At 43.3% G+C, this 18,164-nt stretch overlaps 1 protein-coding gene and 1 long non-coding RNA gene across 2 annotated transcripts in view; one reads left to right on the top strand and one right to left on the bottom strand.

Annotated features, from left to right (window-relative positions):
* LOC306824776 (B-cell receptor CD22-like) overlaps positions 1-18,164 on the bottom strand; it is a 22,737-nt gene continuing 4,573 nt past the window's right edge. Inside the window, exons 4-8 of the mRNA XM_079345121.1 lie at positions 3,464-3,796; positions 3,148-3,360; positions 1,541-1,810; positions 435-661; positions 1-86 (exon numbers count right to left, since the gene is read on the bottom strand). Of these exons, the coding sequence (XP_079201247.1) occupies positions 540-661; positions 1,541-1,810; positions 3,148-3,360; positions 3,464-3,796 (938 nt within the window). The 3' untranslated portion in view covers positions 1-86; positions 435-539. The remainder of the gene's footprint in view (positions 87-434; positions 662-1,540; positions 1,811-3,147; positions 3,361-3,463; positions 3,797-18,164) is intronic.
* LOC306825046 lies at positions 12,807-15,761 on the top strand. Its single transcript, XR_013779213.1, has 2 exons — positions 12,807-14,142; positions 15,584-15,761. It is a non-coding gene; the product is annotated as an uncharacterized lncRNA (long non-coding RNA).

The raw sequence follows: 18,164 nt of genomic DNA, 5'->3' as shown, positions 1-18,164 counted from the left end.
CTCCTCTCCAGCATGTCTTCCTGCTCCTCTGCAGCTTCTGTCTGTGCTGCAGTGTCGGCCGACACGTTCTCACACAGGACGTCGAACTGAGGGGAGAAGATTTGATCAGAAATAGATTTCATCAGTGATGGACAGAAAGTCAGTCAGAGCTCTCTCTCTCTCTGTCTCTCTGTCTGTCTCTCTCTGTCTCTCTGTCTCTCTCTGTCTCTGTCTCTCTCTATCTCTCTCTCTCTGTCTCTCTGTCTGTCTCTCTCTGTCTCTCTGTCTCTCTCTGTCTCTGTCTCTCTCTATCTCTCTCTCTCTGTCTCTCTCTCTCTCTCTCTCTGTCTCTCTCTCTCTCTCTGTCTCTCTCTCTCTCTCTCTCTCTCTGTCTCTCCCTGTCTCTCTCTCTCTCTGTCTCTCTCTCTCTCTCTCTCTCTCTCTCTCTCTCTCACCTCGATCATCTCTGCTGGTTCGTCTGGTTCAGTGGTGGAGTTCACACTTTTCTTCCACCTGAGTTCAATCAGAAAACAATAAATCCACATAGAACAAGATGGCGGTCATAAAGAACAGAATGAATGTTGATGGTTTGACCTCGTCCACAGAGCCAGGACGAGCAGAAGACTCAACAAGAGGGGCAGCAGAGTCCACCTGAGGATGGTTTTTACTGAGTCTGAGATCCCTAAGAATGAAAGAGAGATATGTGAGACACTTGAGAGGAAGGATGAGACTGAAACATCACTTTTCCTTTCTGTGATCCTCTCTGTTCATCATTCAGTCTGACACCATGGACGAGACAAGGATTACACTGTTTTCACTTCTGACCTCCTTCAACTTTCTACTTCCTGTCAGGATGACTGCTCCTCTAATCTCCCTGTTCACACATCAATACGAGGAGGCTGGAGGAGAAACTCCGGCTGAAGAGACACACATTCAGCTGCTCCACTTCATGGCGCTCAGCATCAAACACTTCAGCTCCTTTTCACTTTTTGTGCTGAGTCAGGCTAACTCTGAGTCAAGCTAACGACAGGCTGCTAACTCTGAGTCAAGCTAACGACAGGCTGCTAACTCTGAGTCAAGCTAACGACAGGCTGCTAACTCTGAGTCAAGCTAACGACAGGCTGCTAACTCTGAGTCAAGCTAACGACAGGCTGCTAACTCTGAGTCAAGCTAACGACAGACTGCTATCTCTGAGTCAAGCTAACGACAGACTGCTAACTCTGAGTCAAGCTAACGACAGACTGCTAACTCTGAGTCAAGCTAACGACAGGCTGAGAGCTGAGGCGGGTTTTAAGCCTCCTGACAAACCGTTACACGGCGCCCTCCTGTCAATCAGCTCAGCTACACGCCTTATTGTGAATAACTCTGATCCAAAACAGGCTGTTTGAATGGGTGTGTATGTGACTTCCTGTGCTGCTGCAGCCAGCCTCTAGTGGACACTCCAGGAACTGCAGGAGTTTATATTTCTGCTTCAGCTTCATGTTTCAACAGTGGAGGTTGCTGCTTGGTTGGTAGGTAGAAGTATCTTTATATCACTCTATTTAATGAGTGTTTTACTCACATGGGAGGTTGACAGAGACGTGTTTGGAGGTCGTTCTCCCCAGCGTGTTCTCAGCTTCACAGTAAAACTCCCCGAAGTCAGAGGACTGGATGGAGCTGAAGACAAGCGTTGCTCCTGAAGATGTGTGATGAGGGTTTAGAGGTCCGTCCACCTTGTACCAGGTGTAATTAGCTGCTGGGTTAGCATCGCTGCTACAGGTCAGATTGACTGAAGAGCCCTCCTTTATCTCACCGTGGGAACTCAGTGACACAGAGGGAAGCTTTGGAGCATCTGGAGGAGAATCAGAGAGAGTGTTTACACTCACATCAGATGATGGTGGACGTGTTATATTGAACAGCTTTGGTCCTTTAAAGGCTGTGTGTGTGTTTGTGTGTGTGTGTGTGTGTATATGTGTATATGTGTTTGTGTATGTGTGTGTGTGCGTGTGTGTGTGAGTCAGTGAAGACTGTAAATAAACTCACACACTGGAGGAGACGGGAACTTCTCTTGTCCTCGTTCAGCACAGGAATAACTGTCTGTATGAAGAATCTGATTGGATGAATAATCACGTGATGTTTCATGTTTGATTTCCTCTCCGTTCTTGAACCAGATGAAGGAGGGATCACCAGCACATCTGTGCTGACACCTAAAGATGAGTCCAGTCTCATCTTGTCTGATCACCTTCACCTTGAGATCTGAACATGAGTAGAAATATCAGCACACAAACATGAAGAAGTAAATACATGTATATACAGCATGTTAGAAACTGAGCTCAGAGAATAAAGTCTGAAATATTACCTCTGACTCTCAGGTTGACCCCAGATATCTCTGAATCTCTGCTCATGTTTCTCTGAAACGCGTATCCACTCCCGTCTGTCCGTCTCACATCTGTGATGGTCAGAGTACAGTTGTTCCTCACACAGGTACTCTGCACACGGCCTGAATACTGGGGGTCTTCTTTAACATCTACATCATATTTAGGATATTTAGCAGACCAAAATGTTTCCTGAGTGTTAACTTCCTGGTTTATTCCCTCTGGGGGTATCATGGTGCAGCTCATCTTCACAGTCGATCCTATATTGGCACAGATCCAAACAGGAGAGCACCTCACACCCCAGACATCCTGAACCTGAACCGCTGCAACACAGAGCACATCAGGAACAACCATCAACATTCAGAACTTTAAGAAGAACAAATAAAACCTCAACATATCTCAACGTCTAAAAATCATCTGATCATGATTCTATCAGACTGTAATCACTTTAAAGACTCAAAAATATATAAAGACTTTTTTAAATGGGTGTGTATGTGACTTCCTGTACTTCTAGTGGACACTGGAGGGACTGCAGGTTGTTGTTTAGCATTTACTTCATCCTCTTGCACTACTCACCACTGCACTATTATCTTATTTAGTCTCGTACATATTAGTCTTTAATTACTTCTTTATATTTTTAGTGAATTCTTCATATTTAATGTTTATATTTGTACAAAGAGAGCACAGTCTACTGAGTGTGTGTGTGTGTGTGTGTGTGTGTGTGTGTGTGTGTGTGTGTGTGTGTGTGTGTGTGTGTGTGTGTGTATTTGTGTGTGTGATGGTATGAATCAGTGAAGACTGTAAATAAACTCACACACTGGAGGAGACGGGAACTTCTCTTGTCCTCGTACAGCACAGGAATAACTGTCTGTATGAAGAACCTGATTGGATGAATAATCACGTGATGTTTCATTTTTGATATCTTCTCCATTCTTGAACCAGATGAAGGAGGTATCATCAGGACATGTGTGCTCACACCTAAAGATGAGTCTAGTCTCATCTCGTCTTCTCACCTCCACCTTGAGATCTGAACATGAGTAGAAATATCAGCACACAAACATGAAGAAGTAAATACATGTATATACAGCATGTTAGAAACTGAGCTCAGAGAATAAAGTCTGAAATATTACCTGTGACTTTCAGGTCAACCCAACCTTCCTCTGAATATCTGCTCATGTTTCTCTGAAACACGAATCTACCACTGTCTGTCTCTGTCACGTTTGTGATGGTCAGAGTACAGTTGTTCCTCACACAGGTACTCTGCACACGGCCTGAATACCGGGGGTCTTCTCTAACATCATCATATTTAGGACCTTTAGACCAAAATGTTTCCTGTGTGTTAACTTCCTGGTTTATTCCCTCTGGGGGTATCATGGTGCAGCTCATCTTCACAGTCGATCCTTTATTGGCACAGATCTCCTCAGGAGAGCACCTCACAGTCCAGACATCCTGAACCTGAACCGCTGCAACACAGAACACATCAGGAACAACCATCAACATTCAGAACTTTAAGAAGAACAAATAAAACCTCAACATATCTCAACATCTAAAAATCATCTGATCATGATTCTATCAGACTGTAATCACTTTAAAGACTCAAAAATATATAAAGACTTTTTTAAATGGGTGTGTATGTGACTTCCTGTACTTCTAGTGGACACTGGAGGGACTGCAGGTTGTACAGAGAGAGCACAGTCTAGATAGATAGTTTATTGACGCCGAGGGAAATTCAAGGTCTACTGTGTGTGTGTGTGTGCGTATTTGTTGATTGTGTGTGTGTGTGTGTGTGTTTGTTTGTGTGTCTGTGTGTATCAGGGTTCCAGACTAACTTTTCTCTACACCGTCCCGAAAAACTATTTCAACCGTCCCGAACAAAATTTGAACTGTCCCAAAATCAAAATGTTGCTTATCGTCTGTAATTATTAGTATAAGTTTAATTATGTTATAAAGACTTGCATTTTATAATATAGTATATGAAAAACACATTTAAATCAGGTAACTGGATTCTTGACATGCACGTTGGGTGTATTGGTTATTTAAATGAAATATAGTTTGGAGCTGTAAAGCTTATTTTGTCCTGTGGATTATAGACAGGTGGGAAGTTTTAGCATTCACTAAAGAGAAAAAGATAAAACAGGTTACAGATTGAAAACACAAAATCAGTCAGTACAAACTGCATGTTGTTTCATGGAAATAATGAAATGTACCACATTACAGAAGAAAACATCATTATATTTTGTATTGACATGTTTTAGATTATTAGGCTGGTTGCCTGAAAGTCAAACCACACGACTACTATTGTAAATATTCTTCTTATTAGGGACCGAAGCACTGACCAGTGCGAAGGACCCTATTGTAATCCTTACGATTATTTTTATTTTATTTTTTTCTTTCTTCCGCCTCTTTGGAGCCATTTTTGACGGCTTGAACGTGAATGAAAACTCACCAAAATCTCCAACGTCATCGGGTCTGGCGAAAAATTTGATATTTTCATCATTTCGTAAGAAAAATTCGCAAAATGACTCAGTGGCGCCCCCTTCAAATTTTCAAAAGGGCCTCCCCATTGATGTTTTTTCATCGTACGTGCACGAAAATTTTTAGGTACATTCAGCATGCGAGATCTCACATAAAATCCTCTTACACCCATAGTCAAAACCAAACAGGAAGTCCGCCATATTTTTTTTCAATGGCGAAAATTCGCGTTTCACAGGTTAGCTATTTGAACGAACTCCTCCAAAAGCAATTATCCGATGGACACAATGAGAATTTCAGTGTGTTCTCGACATGTTGACATTTTCAAAAAGGCCTCCCCATTGAGGTTTTTTTGTCCTACATACACAATTTTTTTTATGCTCATTGGGCATGTCAGGACCTACATAAAATCCTCTTACACCTATAGTCATAACCAAACAGGAAGTCCGCCATATTTTTTTGAATGCAACAAAAATGGCCGAAATTCCTTTTTCACAGGTTAGCTATTTGAACGAACTCCTCCAACAGCGTTTATCCGATCATCGCAAGCTCAGTGTCAGTGCATTCTAGACCTGTTGAAGATCTCTCATTGTGCTCCGCACGTTATTTCGTTTAAGGGCGTGGCCATGGCGTACCATCAAACATTGATGTCTCGGCGCACCCATATTTTACCTTTCTGAAAGGCCTCCCCATAGAGGTTTTTTTCTTTTACATGCATGACAATTTTTTTGTACGTTCATAATGTCAGGACCTACATAAAATCCTCTTATGCCCATAGTCAAAGCCAAACAGGAAGTCCGCCATATTTTTTTTCAATTGCGAAAATTCGCGTTTCACAGGTTACCTATTTGAACGAACTCCTCCAAAAGCAATTATCCGACACAATGAGAATGTCAGTGTGATCTTGACATGTTGAAGATCTCTCGTTGTGCTCTGCACATTATTTCCTCAAAGGGCGTGGTCATACGGACGCGTTGTTCGTCACAAACAGGAAGTAGTTTGTTACGAGCCTTAATATAGTCACACATTCATCAAACATCACACAAATGATCCCAGTGGGAAAATAAAACTAGACATGTTGGCACAAAAAGTGGGCGTGGCTAAATGACTCAGTGGCGCCCCCTTGAAATTTTCAAAAAGGCCTCCCTATAGAGGTTTTTTTGGCCTACGTGCATGAAATTGTTTATGCTCATTGGGCATGTCAGGAGATACATAAAAGCCTCTTACACCCATGGTCAAAACCCAACAGGAAGTCCACCAAATTTTTTTTGAATGGCTGAAATTCGCGGTTTACAGGTTAGCTATCTGAACGAACTCCTCCAAAAGCGTTTATCCGATCATCGCAAACTCAATCTTAGTGTGTTCTGGACATGTTGAAGATCTCTCGTTGTGCTCTGCACGTTATTTCCTCAAAGGGCGTGGTCATACGGACGCGTCGTTCGTCACAAACAAGAAGTAGTTTGTTATGGGCCTTAATATAGTCATACACTCACCAACCATCAGACACATGTTCCCAGTGGAAAAGTAAAGCTAGACATCCTAGCATAAAAAGTGGGCGTGGCTAAATGACTCAGTGGCGCCCCCTTGAAAATTTCAAAAAGGCCTCCCCATTTAGGTTTTTTTGTCCTACATACACAAAAATTTTTATGCTCATTGGGCATGTCAGGAGCTACATAAAATCCTCTTACACCTATCGTCATAACCAAACAGGAAGTCCGCCATATTTTTTTGAATGCAACAAAAATGGCCGAAATTCACGTTTCACAGGTTAGCTATTTGAACGAACTCCTACAACAGCGTTTATCCGATCATCGCAAACTCAGTGTCAGTGTATTCTAGACATGTTGAAGATCTCTCGTTGTGCTCCGCACGTTATTTCGTTGAAGGGCGTGGCCATGGCGTACCATCAAACATTGATGTCTCGGCTCACCCCTATTTTACCTTTCTGAAAGACCTCCCCATAGAGGTTTTATTCTCTGACATGCATGACAATTTTTTTGTATGTTAAAAATGTCAGGAACTACAATAAATCCTCTTGCACACATAGTCAAAACTAAACCGGAAGTCCGCCATATTTTTTTTTAATGGCGAAAATTCGCGTTTCACAGGTTACCTATTTGAAAGAACTCCTATAAAAGCGTTTATCCGATTGACAAAACGTCATGGTCTGTGTGTTCTAGACATGTTGAAGATCTCTCGTTGTGCTCTGCACGTTATTTCCTCAAAGGTCGTGGTCATACGGACGCGTTGTTCGTCACAAACAGGAAGTAGTTTGTTACGAGCCTTAATATAGTCACACATTCATCAAACATCACACACATGATCCCAGTGGGAAAATAAAACTAGACATCTTGGCACAAAAAGTGGGCGTAGCTATATGACTCAGTGGCGCCCCCTTGAAATTTTCAAAAAGGCCTCCCCATTGAGGTTTTCTTGTCCTACATACACAATTTTTTTATTCTCATTGGGCATGTCAGGAGCTACATAAAATCCTCTTACACGCATTGTCATAACCAAACAGGAAGTCCGCCATATTCTTTTTGCATGGCTGAAATTCGCGGTTCACAGGTTAGCTATTTGAACGAACTCCTCCAAAAGCGTTTATCCGAGTATCGTAAACTCAGTGTCAGTGTGTTCTGGACATGTTGAAGATCTCTCGTTGTGCTGTGCACGTTATTTCGTCAAGGGGCGTGGCCACGGCGTACCATCAAACTTTGATGCCTCGGCACACTCCAATTTTTTAACCTTCGATGACTGTAAGGCCTGCTGCTTGGCCTCGTGTCGCGGCTGCACTCCCGCGGTCGCACTCTCGCGGTCGCGACACGCGCCGACATGCGTGGGGTGCTTCGGTCCCTTCATCACCGCTTGCGGTTTTAATTAGGGACCGAAGCACTGACCAGTGCGAAGGACCCTATTGTTTTTCAAATGATTATTTTTGTTTTCTTTTTTCTTCCTCATCTTTGGAGCCACTTTTGACGACTTGAACGTGAATGAAAACTCATCAAAATCTCCAACATCATCGGGTCTGGCGAAAAATTTGATATTCTCGTCATTTCGTAAATTTTTTTCGCAAGATGACTCAGTGGCGCCCCCTTCAAATTTTCAAAAGGGCCTCTCCATTGACGTTTTTTCGTCGTACGTGCATGAACATTTTTATACACATTAAGCATGCGAGATCTCACATAAAATCCTCTTACGCCCATAGTTAAAGCCAAACAGGAAGTCCGCCATATTTTTTTTCAATGGCGAAAACTTGCGTTTCACAGGTTAGCTATTTGAACGAACTCCTCCAAAAGTGTTTTTTCGATGGACGCAAATTAAGTATCTGCTTGTTCTTGACATGTTGAAGATCTCTTGTTGTGCTCCGCACGTTATTTCCTCAAAGGGCGTGGTCATACGGACGCGTTGTTCGTCACAAACAGGAAGTAGTTTGTTAGGGGTCTTAATATAGTCATACATTCATCAAACATCACACACATGATCCCAGTGGACAAATGAAACTAGACATGTTGGCACAAAAAGTGGGCGTGGCTAAATGACTCAGTGGCGCCCCCTTGAGATTTTCAAAAAGGCCTCCCCATTGAGGTTTTTTTGTCCTACATACACAATTTTTTTTATGCTCATTGGGCATGTCAGGAGCTACATAAAATCCTCTTACACCCATGGTCAAAACCCAACAGGAAGTCCACCATATTTTTTTGAATGCAATAAAAACTGCTTAAATTCCTCTTTCACGGGTTAGCTATTTGAACGAACTCCTACAACAGCGTTTATCCGATCATCGTAAACTCAGTGTCAGTGTATTCCAGACATGTTGAAGATCTCTCGTTGTGCTCTGCACGTTATTTCGTTTAAGGGCGTGGCCATGGCGTACCATCAAACATTGATGTCTCGGCGCACCCATATTTTACCTTTCTGAAAGGCCTCCCCATAGAGGTTTTTTTCTTTTACATACATGACAATTTTTTGGTACGTTCATAATGTCAGGACCTACAAAAAATCCTCTCACACCCATAGTCAATATTAAACAGGAAGTCCGCCATATTTTTTTTTAATGGCGAAAATTCGCGTTTCACAGGTTAGCTATTTGAACGAACTCCTCCAAAAGCAATTATCCGATTGACACGATGACAATGTCAGTGTGATCTTGACATGTTGAAGATCTCTCGTTGTGCTCTGCACGTTATTTCGTTAAAGGGTGTGGTCGTACATACGCGTTGTTTGTCACAAACAGGAAGTAGTTTGTTACAGTGCTTAATAAAGGTGTAGAGTCACCAAACATCAGACACATGATCCCTGGGGAAAAGTTAAACTTGTCATGTTGTTATAGTAAGTGGGCGTGGCTAAATGACTCAGTGGCGCCCCCATGAAATCTTAAAAATGGCCTCCCCATAGAGGTTTCTTTGTCCTACATGCATGAGATTTTTTATGCTCATTGGGCATGACAGGCGCTACATAAAATCCTCTTACACCCATGGTCAAAACCCAACAGGAAGTCCTCCATATTTTTTTTGAATGGCTAAAATTCGCGGTTTACAGGTTAGCTATCTGAACGAACTCCTCCAAAAGCGTTTATCCGATCATCGCAAACTCAATCTTAGTGTGTTCTAGACATGTTGTGCTCTGCACGTTATTTCGTCAAGGGGCGTGGCCACGGCGTACCATCAAACTTTGATGTCTCGGCGCACTCCAATTTTTTAACCTTCGATGACTGTAAGGCCTGCTGCTTGGCCTCGGTCGTACTCTCGCGGTCGCGACACGCGCCGACATGCGTGGGGTGCTTCGGTCCCTTCATCACCGCTTGCGGTTTTAATTATTCTTATATCCTCAGATTTTGGCACGCTACTCCTCCCACAGCGTTTGCGCCATGTACACAAAAAAGGTATCAAAACGAGCGGCTCGGTCACGACATGGGTGTTATTACTTTGTTTGAAACTTCGGTCACACGGTTTGGACACAAATCGAGTTTAAACGACAAAAAATTCACCCCATTGAAAATGAATGGCAAAAATTCAAATCCTAGAGTGTAACTGCCAAAAACGTCAGTTTTGGAAACATATTTGTAAATCGCCATCCTGAAGTCATTGTTGCTCACATATACAAACAAAATACATCAAAAGAAAGCTCTGAGTGTCCTCTCACTCATAAAGCAAAAAGTAAAAAAATAAAATGTTACAGTCTCTCAGGAGAGACATTTGTTTGACAGTCACGCACCACATACACACACATTGGGCTCTCACTCTAACTGATGTCCAGAATTTCACAGTTTTTACTCATGTTTTAAAATTGCCACTGTGGTCTCAGTCTGAATGCTAGATGAAAATAAAATACATCGAAACGTGCGCTTATTTGAGCTGTCGCTCACAGTCCAAATGGATCGATGATATCATGTTTGGTTTTCAAAATATTTGAGGTTTTGCGAGCAGTGGTAAGCCCATTCAAATACACTGATAGAATGTTCTGGCAGTTTGGCAGATCAAAGCTGAATGTCAACCAATCAGTGAGCAGCAGGTATTCAGAGTTAGAGTGATGACATCATCGTTTGAGTGGGACCATAGCAGTGGGACAGAGTTCTGTCTTAGCTGTTAGCTGACTACAGTTCAACAGTCTTACTGCAGTTTAACTCAGAAACACAGACGGCAACCAGCCTCACAATTTCTGCTGGAATTGTCTAGTTGACTTTGTTCTTCTTGCTGTTCAAGGTACAGAAACCATGAGCCGGGTTATTGTAGCTGCCCTGAGCTCAGGCCTTTAATAAGAGTACAGAGAGAGACTTTAGATGTGTTAGCACAGTTTACACTCGTTAAGGTTCATCACAGATTAAACCTGCTCACATGTCAGTGTCTCTGATCACCTTCACATATTTTAGTGGCAGCCATGAAAACATGATCAAATGTTTGGAGACGAACAGACGTTGATCACTGAAGCTTAGAGCGCCCTCTGCTGATCAGGCTGACTTTAGCAGGAATAATATCACCCATACGAAGGACATTCACTCAGATGATCAAATAATAATACAGGAAGTGAAGTTTGATGATGTTTTCACAGTTTAGTCTTTAGAAGCCTCAAAATTTAAAGAGGGGCAAAAATATGTTCTCTATTAAAACACACCATGCCACATGTGTGTGTGTGTCTGAGTGTGTGTGTGTGTCTGAGTGTCTACGTGTGTTTATCTGTGTGTGTGTGTGTCTGAGTGTCTATGTGTGTGTGTGTGTCCGTGTGTGTGTGTCTGAGTGACTGTGCGTCCGTGTGTGTGTGTGTGTGTGTGTGTGTGTGTGTCTGAGTGTCTACCTGTGTGTGTGTGTGTCTGTGTGTGTGTATGTCTGTGTGTGTGTGTCTGAGTGTCTACGTGTGTTTATCTGTGTGTGTGTGTGTGTGTGTGTGTGTGTCTGTCTGAGTGTCTATGTGTGTGTGCATCTGTGTGTGTGTTTCTGTTTGTGTGCCTGTGTCTGTGTGTGTGTGTGTCTGAGAGTCTACGTGTGTGTGTGTGTGTGTGTGTTGTCTGCGTGTGTGTGAGTGTGTTTCTGTGTGTGTGTGTCTGCGTGTGTGTGAGTGTGTTTCTGTGTGTGTGTGTGTCTGTGTGTGTGTGTGTGTGTTTCTGTTTGTGTGCCTGTGTCTATGTGTGTGTCTGAGAGTCTATGTGTGTGTGTGTGTGTGTGTGTGTGTGTGTGTGTGTGTGTCTGAGTGTCTACGTGTGTTTATCTGTGTGTGTGTGTTTGTGTCTGAGTGTCTATGTGTGTTTATCTGTGTGTGTGTGTGTGTGTGTGTGTGTGTGTGTGTGTGTGTGTGTGTGTGTCTGTTTGGATTGGAACAGACACATTGATGCTCTTCTTCACTTTTAGTCGTGTACCGTGCATTCACACTTCCTGTTTGATGTTTTGTCCCTGCATTATTTAGTCTATGTGAGTCTCCCTGCAACCACATTTAAGTCCAGCTCCAAATCAAGTCACCTGAAGCTGATCCACTTTTCACACAGGTGAGCTTCAGTGTGCATGAATCCCTCCCACACTTCCTCTTTTTAGTCCCAAAGTGAGTGAAAGTGTGGATGTGAAGTACCTGACACAGAGAGGAGGACGAGGACGATGAAGAGACTGGCTGCTCGGATCAAACTCATGGCTGCTCCTCTCCTCTCTCGCTGGGACTTTACGGACGATCAAACATGTTAGCAGGTGGAAGAAGAAGAAGAAGAAGACAGCAGCACTCAAACATTAGCAGACATGTTGAGGAAGGACTCTACTTACATGTGAAGAAGAGGAGGGTCTGAAAGAAGAGTGTCCTCTGCAGGCAGTGAGCCCAGCACACAGATCACACTGTTTTTAATGACTACACTTCCTGCCTCTTTACGTGATCAACATATTAGATAAGACAAAGAGCAAGAAGAAGGGGGGGGGGGGGGGGGGCGGGGGGGGGGGGGGGTTACAGGCTGATCCCAGCTGTCATAAGGTGAGAGGCGGGGTTACACCCTGGACTGTTCACCAGCCAATCACAGAGCTGACATGTCGAGACAGACACTCACATTCACACCTCCAGACAGTTCAGAGTCAGCAGGTAACCTAAGCAGCATCTGATTGGACGGTGGGAGGAAGCCGGAGAGAGCGCACGCCATGCACAGGGAGAACATGCAGACTCCACACAGAGAGGTCGCGCTGCACCTGTGACATCACACACACACACACACACACACACACACACACACACACACACACACCCACACACCATGTTCACTCCCCTGCTCTCAGGGATGGATGCTGCTCGCACACATGAGCAGATTCCGGAACAGCTTCGACCACAGAGCCCCCCCCGCTGACTCTCTGCACCACAGAAGTGCACCACAGAAGCTCCGCCCACCACCCACGACTCTCTCTGCCAACACTGAACCCCCCCCCCCCCCCGGACTCAGAGACATCAACACCCTCAACTCACAACTCAGTGCAAAATCTTGATTGAATTTCCAAAACTTGATTTGTCCCTGTGTTCAAAGACACAGTAATCTCCCATGAATATTGTCATTGGAGTTTTGACTTAAACACAGGATATGTGAGGGTTAGGACATCAGCCCATCACTCTGTAAATGTGTGCATGTGTGGAGGAGGGACGAGGGCGGAGCCTGGATGCTCCAACACAAACTTAGTTCTGCTGTATTTCATCTGTTAAAGGACACAAACGGGACGTGTCTGACTGGAATGTCTTATTGTATGTTCACCTCTTTGCTGTCTGGGCTTCTTCTTTGTCAATGTGACAACCTGCATTCAAATGTAAACATTCATTACATTTCATCAGCTACATTGAAGACGTCTCTGCATGTTGGCTCTCATTTGCAGGGCAGAGTCCCAGATAAGAACAGAAGGAGATGCACGAGTTGATAAGTCTGCGTCTTTGCGGGCACTGATATCAGATATGACAGGATGTTGAACAGTGTGGTTTTGGTGCCTGCATGTTTTTCATGTTGCACAAACTGGTGAGAAATGTCTGACATTTGTAGACGACCGTGGAAATGAGCAGGAAGAGAAGCAGCAGGACGCCACGATCACAGTAATGACAAAGGAGGAGCCATGTGCCAGAACATACAGAGTGTTATTTCAAAGAGTGGACAGCAGAGAGTCAAAACGTTTTCATGATGATCAACAGCCACCACTTTCTTCTTCCTTTTAGACATCAGGGATTTCTGATGTTTGTCAACAGGCTGGCCAGTAGGGGGCGTCCAAGAGCTAACCAACTGTAAACCATAGCAGGGGCTCAACATGTGCAACTATTGCAATGAGTGTAGGAAAGCTCCCTAAGAGGCCCCGTGTGACTGTGAAGTGGCACAATATTCCTGTGAAAGTGAAGTTTGTAAAAGTCCCCTGTGCTGTGAGTCCAGAGTCCAGAATCAGCACTGAGCTGCAGACTGAACAAACGCCTCTTTCAGACACTTCTGACAGGAAGACCATCATCAATCTGAAGTGTCAGAGCTCCTCTTCATCATGTGTGTGAAGTGTGTTGTTGTAAATCCACTCTGATCCTGTATTTGATCATGTCTATAAACCCCTCTATTTCAGCCCTGTTCAGAACAGGCTGTTTCTGTGTCTGTAGCTTTAAATATGTAAATAAGCTGTGTCTGACCACGCCCCCTCTCTGCTCAGAACAGGCTGTTTCTGTGTCTGTAGCTTTAAATATGTAAATGAGCTGTGTCTGACCACGCCCCCTCTCTGCTCAGAACAGGCTGTTTCTGTGTCTGTAGCTTTAAATATGTAAATGAGCTGTGTCTGACCACACCCCCTCTCTGCTCAGAACAGGCTGTTTCTGTGTCTGTAGCTTTAAATATGTAAATGAGCTGTGTCTGACCAGCTTTTATTAAGTTCATTAGTTTTTTAAATCTGAACAGAAAACAGACAACACAATTTCCCAAACTTGATTTGTCCCTGTGTTCAAAGACACAGTAATCTCCCATGAATATTGTCATTGGAGTTTTGACTTAAACACAGGATATGTGAGGGTTAGGACATCAGCCCATCACTCTGTAAATGTGTGCATGTGTGGAGGAGGGACGAGGGCGGAGCCTGGATGCTCCAACACAAACTTAGTTCTGCTGTATTTCGTCTCTTAAAGGACACAAACGGGACGTGTCTGACTGGAATGTCTTATTGTATGTTCACCTCTTTGCTGTCTGGGCTTCTTCTCTGTCAACGTGACAACCTGCATTCAAATGTAAACATTCATTACATTTCATCAGCTACATTGAAGACGTCTCTGCATGTTGGCTCTCATTTGCATGGCAGAGTCCCAGATAAGAACAGAAGGAGATGCACGAGTTGATAAGTCTGCGTCTTTGCGGGCACTGATATCAGATATGACAGGATGTTGAACAGTGTGGTTTTGGTGCCTGCATGTTTTTCATGTTGCACAAACTGGTGAGAAATGTCTGACATTTGTAGACGACCGTGGAAATGAGCAGGAAGAGAAGCAGCAGGACGCCACGATCACAGTAATGACAAAGGAGGAGCCATGTGCCAGAACATACAGAGTGTTATTTCAAAGAGTGGACAGCAGAGAGTCAAAACGTTTTCATAATGATCAACAGCCACCACTTTCTTCTTCCTTTTAGACATCAGGGATTTCTGATGTTTGTCAACAGACTGGCCAGTAGGGGGCGTCCAAGAGCTAACCAACTGTAAACCATAGCAGGGGCTCAACATGTGCAACTATTGCAATGAGTGTAGGAAAGCTCCCTAAGAGGCCCCGTGTGACTGTGAAGTGGCACAATATTCCTGTGAAAGTGAAGTTTGTAAAAGTCCCCTGTGCTGTGAGTTCAGAGTCCAGAATCAGCACTGAGCTGCAGACTGAACAAACGGCTCTTTCAGACACTTCTGACAGGAAGACCACCATCAATCTGAAGTGTCCTCGCTCCTCTTCATCATGTGTGTGAAGTGTGTTGTTGTAAATCCACTCTGATCCTGTATTTGATCATGTCTATAAACCCCTCTATTTCAGCCCTACTCAGAACAGGCTGTTTCTGTGTCTGTAGCTTTAAATATGTAAATGAGCTGTGTCTGACCACGCCCCCTCTCTGCTCAGAACAGGCTGTTTCTGTGTCTGTAGCTTTAAATATGTAAATGAGCTGTGTCTGACCACGCCCCCTCTCTGCTCAGAACAGGCTGTTTCTGTGTCTGTAGCTTTAAATATGTAAATGAGCTGTGTCTGACCACGCCCCCTCTCTGCTCAGAACATGCTGTTTCTGTGTCTGTAGCTTTAAATATGTAAATGAGCTGTGTCTGACCAGCTTTTATTAAGTTCATTAGTTTTTTAAATCTGAACAGAAAACAGACAACACATTGAGGTATTTAATAAGCTTTGTGTGTTTGTGTCAAATGAAAGTCACCAGTGTTCAGTAACTACGATGACATGTCAAGTTTAGTGTCATTATATTTCTCAGAAGAAGAAATAAAAGCAGAGATGATGGAGGCAGGAAGAAACCTGCTTTTCTCTGTTGGTTGGTCTGTCTGCCTGTCTCTCTCCTTTCACCAGCCAATCACAGACAGAGTAGGGCGGGTCCTCGTGGGACGTGAATGATTCTTGTTTGTTTGACCTTTTTTAAATATTTCCTCACGTGTCGTTGCGTTGGATGTTTGACTTTTGTGACATAATTCAGGTTTTTATTCCTGATCGATGATAGTCCAACTTCAATGAGGATGAAGAAACACAGGACGGAGTTTGGTTTGGTACATTCCCTTTACTGACATTCATCGTCTCACAGCAGAGAAAAGACAGCGGGTGCTGTTAGATAGGGCCCCCCAGGGAGGTTTCCTACTGTCATTGCAAAATTTGCACATTTTGAATCCTGCTGTGTAAAAGTTTGTCGGCCCTCGGTCTCCCCCCATTGGCCAAGCAGCACATCTCGCCCTAACGGACTATTTGTTTAGCAGAAAGAATAAATAAAGGCCCGTCTGTTCAATCAGTCAAACCAGCTAACATTATTTGCACAGCACAAATTCATAACACATTTTATCTCCAGACGTTTTTATTATTTTCCATATGAAAAATGGGAGAGGGGGACATGGAAGGAAGGATTTCTCCTTCGTATTCCTCGTGTTCCTGTCGTCCACACTTCTTGCTCCTCAGGTGGAGGTCAGAGCTGGCTGTGCATTCATGACGACTGTAGTGGTTGTTTGTTAGGACAAAGTCCAACGGTGAAGGCTGGACGTCAGACTGATGATGACGCCTGTGGAAACTTAGAATAAAATTTGATGGGACTCAAACCGTAAACATATTTGTCTTGGCCATCACCATCCGATACAGATGAATTCACTTCATACAGGATGTTTAGTTATCGTCACTTTTTCAAAATGAAAAATGAAATCAAGTTTGAAAGTGCTCTGAAGAAGTGAGTTCTCTGATTCATCTTTTCCAAATGAGTCTCAGATAAACATGCTGAGTCAGGAAGATGTCACCACCTAGTGGACACAGAGTCTAACTACAGGACGTGTAGAGTAAAGTACTTTGTAGCACGGTGTTTTCTCTTCATATTTATAGGACATTAAAGGTCCCATATTTGACCTTTTTAGGGTTACTATATCTATCAAAAATGTCAAATACTCTACAAAGTGTTGGGCGTCCTCCACGGGCATGAAGGTCCTATTGCAGGTAAGAGAAGTTCATCACCTGCTGTAGTTAACTAGTCTACTATTTCCTAGAACTCAGAGGGCGACCTCCTTTCCCACCTCTAGTCTAATATTTCTTATAAGATCGCAGCTCAAAATAAAATCATCTAACACCCAGCCAAGGAGGAAGGGTCCATCTGAGCGCTGCCAGGATTATCTACATACCCGTCCCCTAGGATAATTAGGTACCAAGCCCTTAACAGCTACCCCTCTACTGTCGCTGCTACGTGCTATGAGCTGTGAACATCTGTTTCTTTTTTCAGTGTGCCGTAGTGCGATGGGTCAGTGCTTACCTCCGAGGCTCACGGGGCGTCGTGAAGAAACCCAATCAAAACAGGAGGATTTCACAAGATTATATGACATTTATTGAAAATTCAAAAATTATAAAACATCTGACAAAGTCTTTTAAAACTCCAATACAAATCAGGAAAGTAAAAAATGTATAAAAGGAAAAATAACAGATAAAAAAGAGATTACATATTTCTACATGTCTTCACAAGTCTCCAAAAGGTGAATTTTGTGATCAGAGCGACGTGGAGTCAGCTAGCAAGTGTGTACTTTGTGTAAGTGTGTACTTTGTGTCAGTGTGTACTTTGTGTCAGTGTGTACTTTGTGTCAGTGTGTACTTTGTGTCAGTGTGTCCTTTGTGTCAGTGTGTACTTTGTGTAAGTGTGTACTTTGTGTAAGTGTGTACTTTATGTAAGTGTGTACTTTGTGTAAGTGAGTACTTTGTGTCAGTGTGTACTTTGTGTCAGTGTGTACTTTGTGTCAGTGTGTACTTTGTGTAAGTGTGTCCTTTATGTAAGTGTGTACTTTGTGTAAGTGAGTACTTTGTGTCAGTGTGTCCTTTGTGTCAGTGTGTACTTTGTGTAAGTGTGTCCTTTATGTAAGTGTGTACTTTGTGTAAGTGAGTACTTTGTGTCAGTGTGTCCTTTGTGTCAGTGTGTACTTTGTGTAAGTGTGTACTTTATGTAAGTGTGTACTTTGTGTAAGTGAGTACTTTGTGTAAGTGTGTACTTTGTGTCAGTGTGTACTTTGTGTCAGTGTGTACTTTGTGTCAGTGTGTACTTTGTGTAAGTGTGTCCTTTGTGTAATTGTGTACTTTGTGTAAGTGTGTACTTTGTGTCAGTGTACTTTGTGTAAGTGTGTACTTTGTGTAAGTGTGTACTTTGTGTCAGTGTGTACTTTGTGTAAGTGTGTTCTTTGTGTAAGTGTGTACTTT

This window comes from Symphodus melops (genome assembly GCF_947650265.1).
Source record: "Symphodus melops genome assembly, chromosome: 1".
In the NCBI taxonomy this organism is placed as follows: Eukaryota; Metazoa; Chordata; class Actinopteri; order Labriformes; family Labridae; genus Symphodus; species Symphodus melops.
Note: the sequence above shows the minus strand (reverse complement) of the source record. Positions and strands in the feature narration are given on the sequence as shown.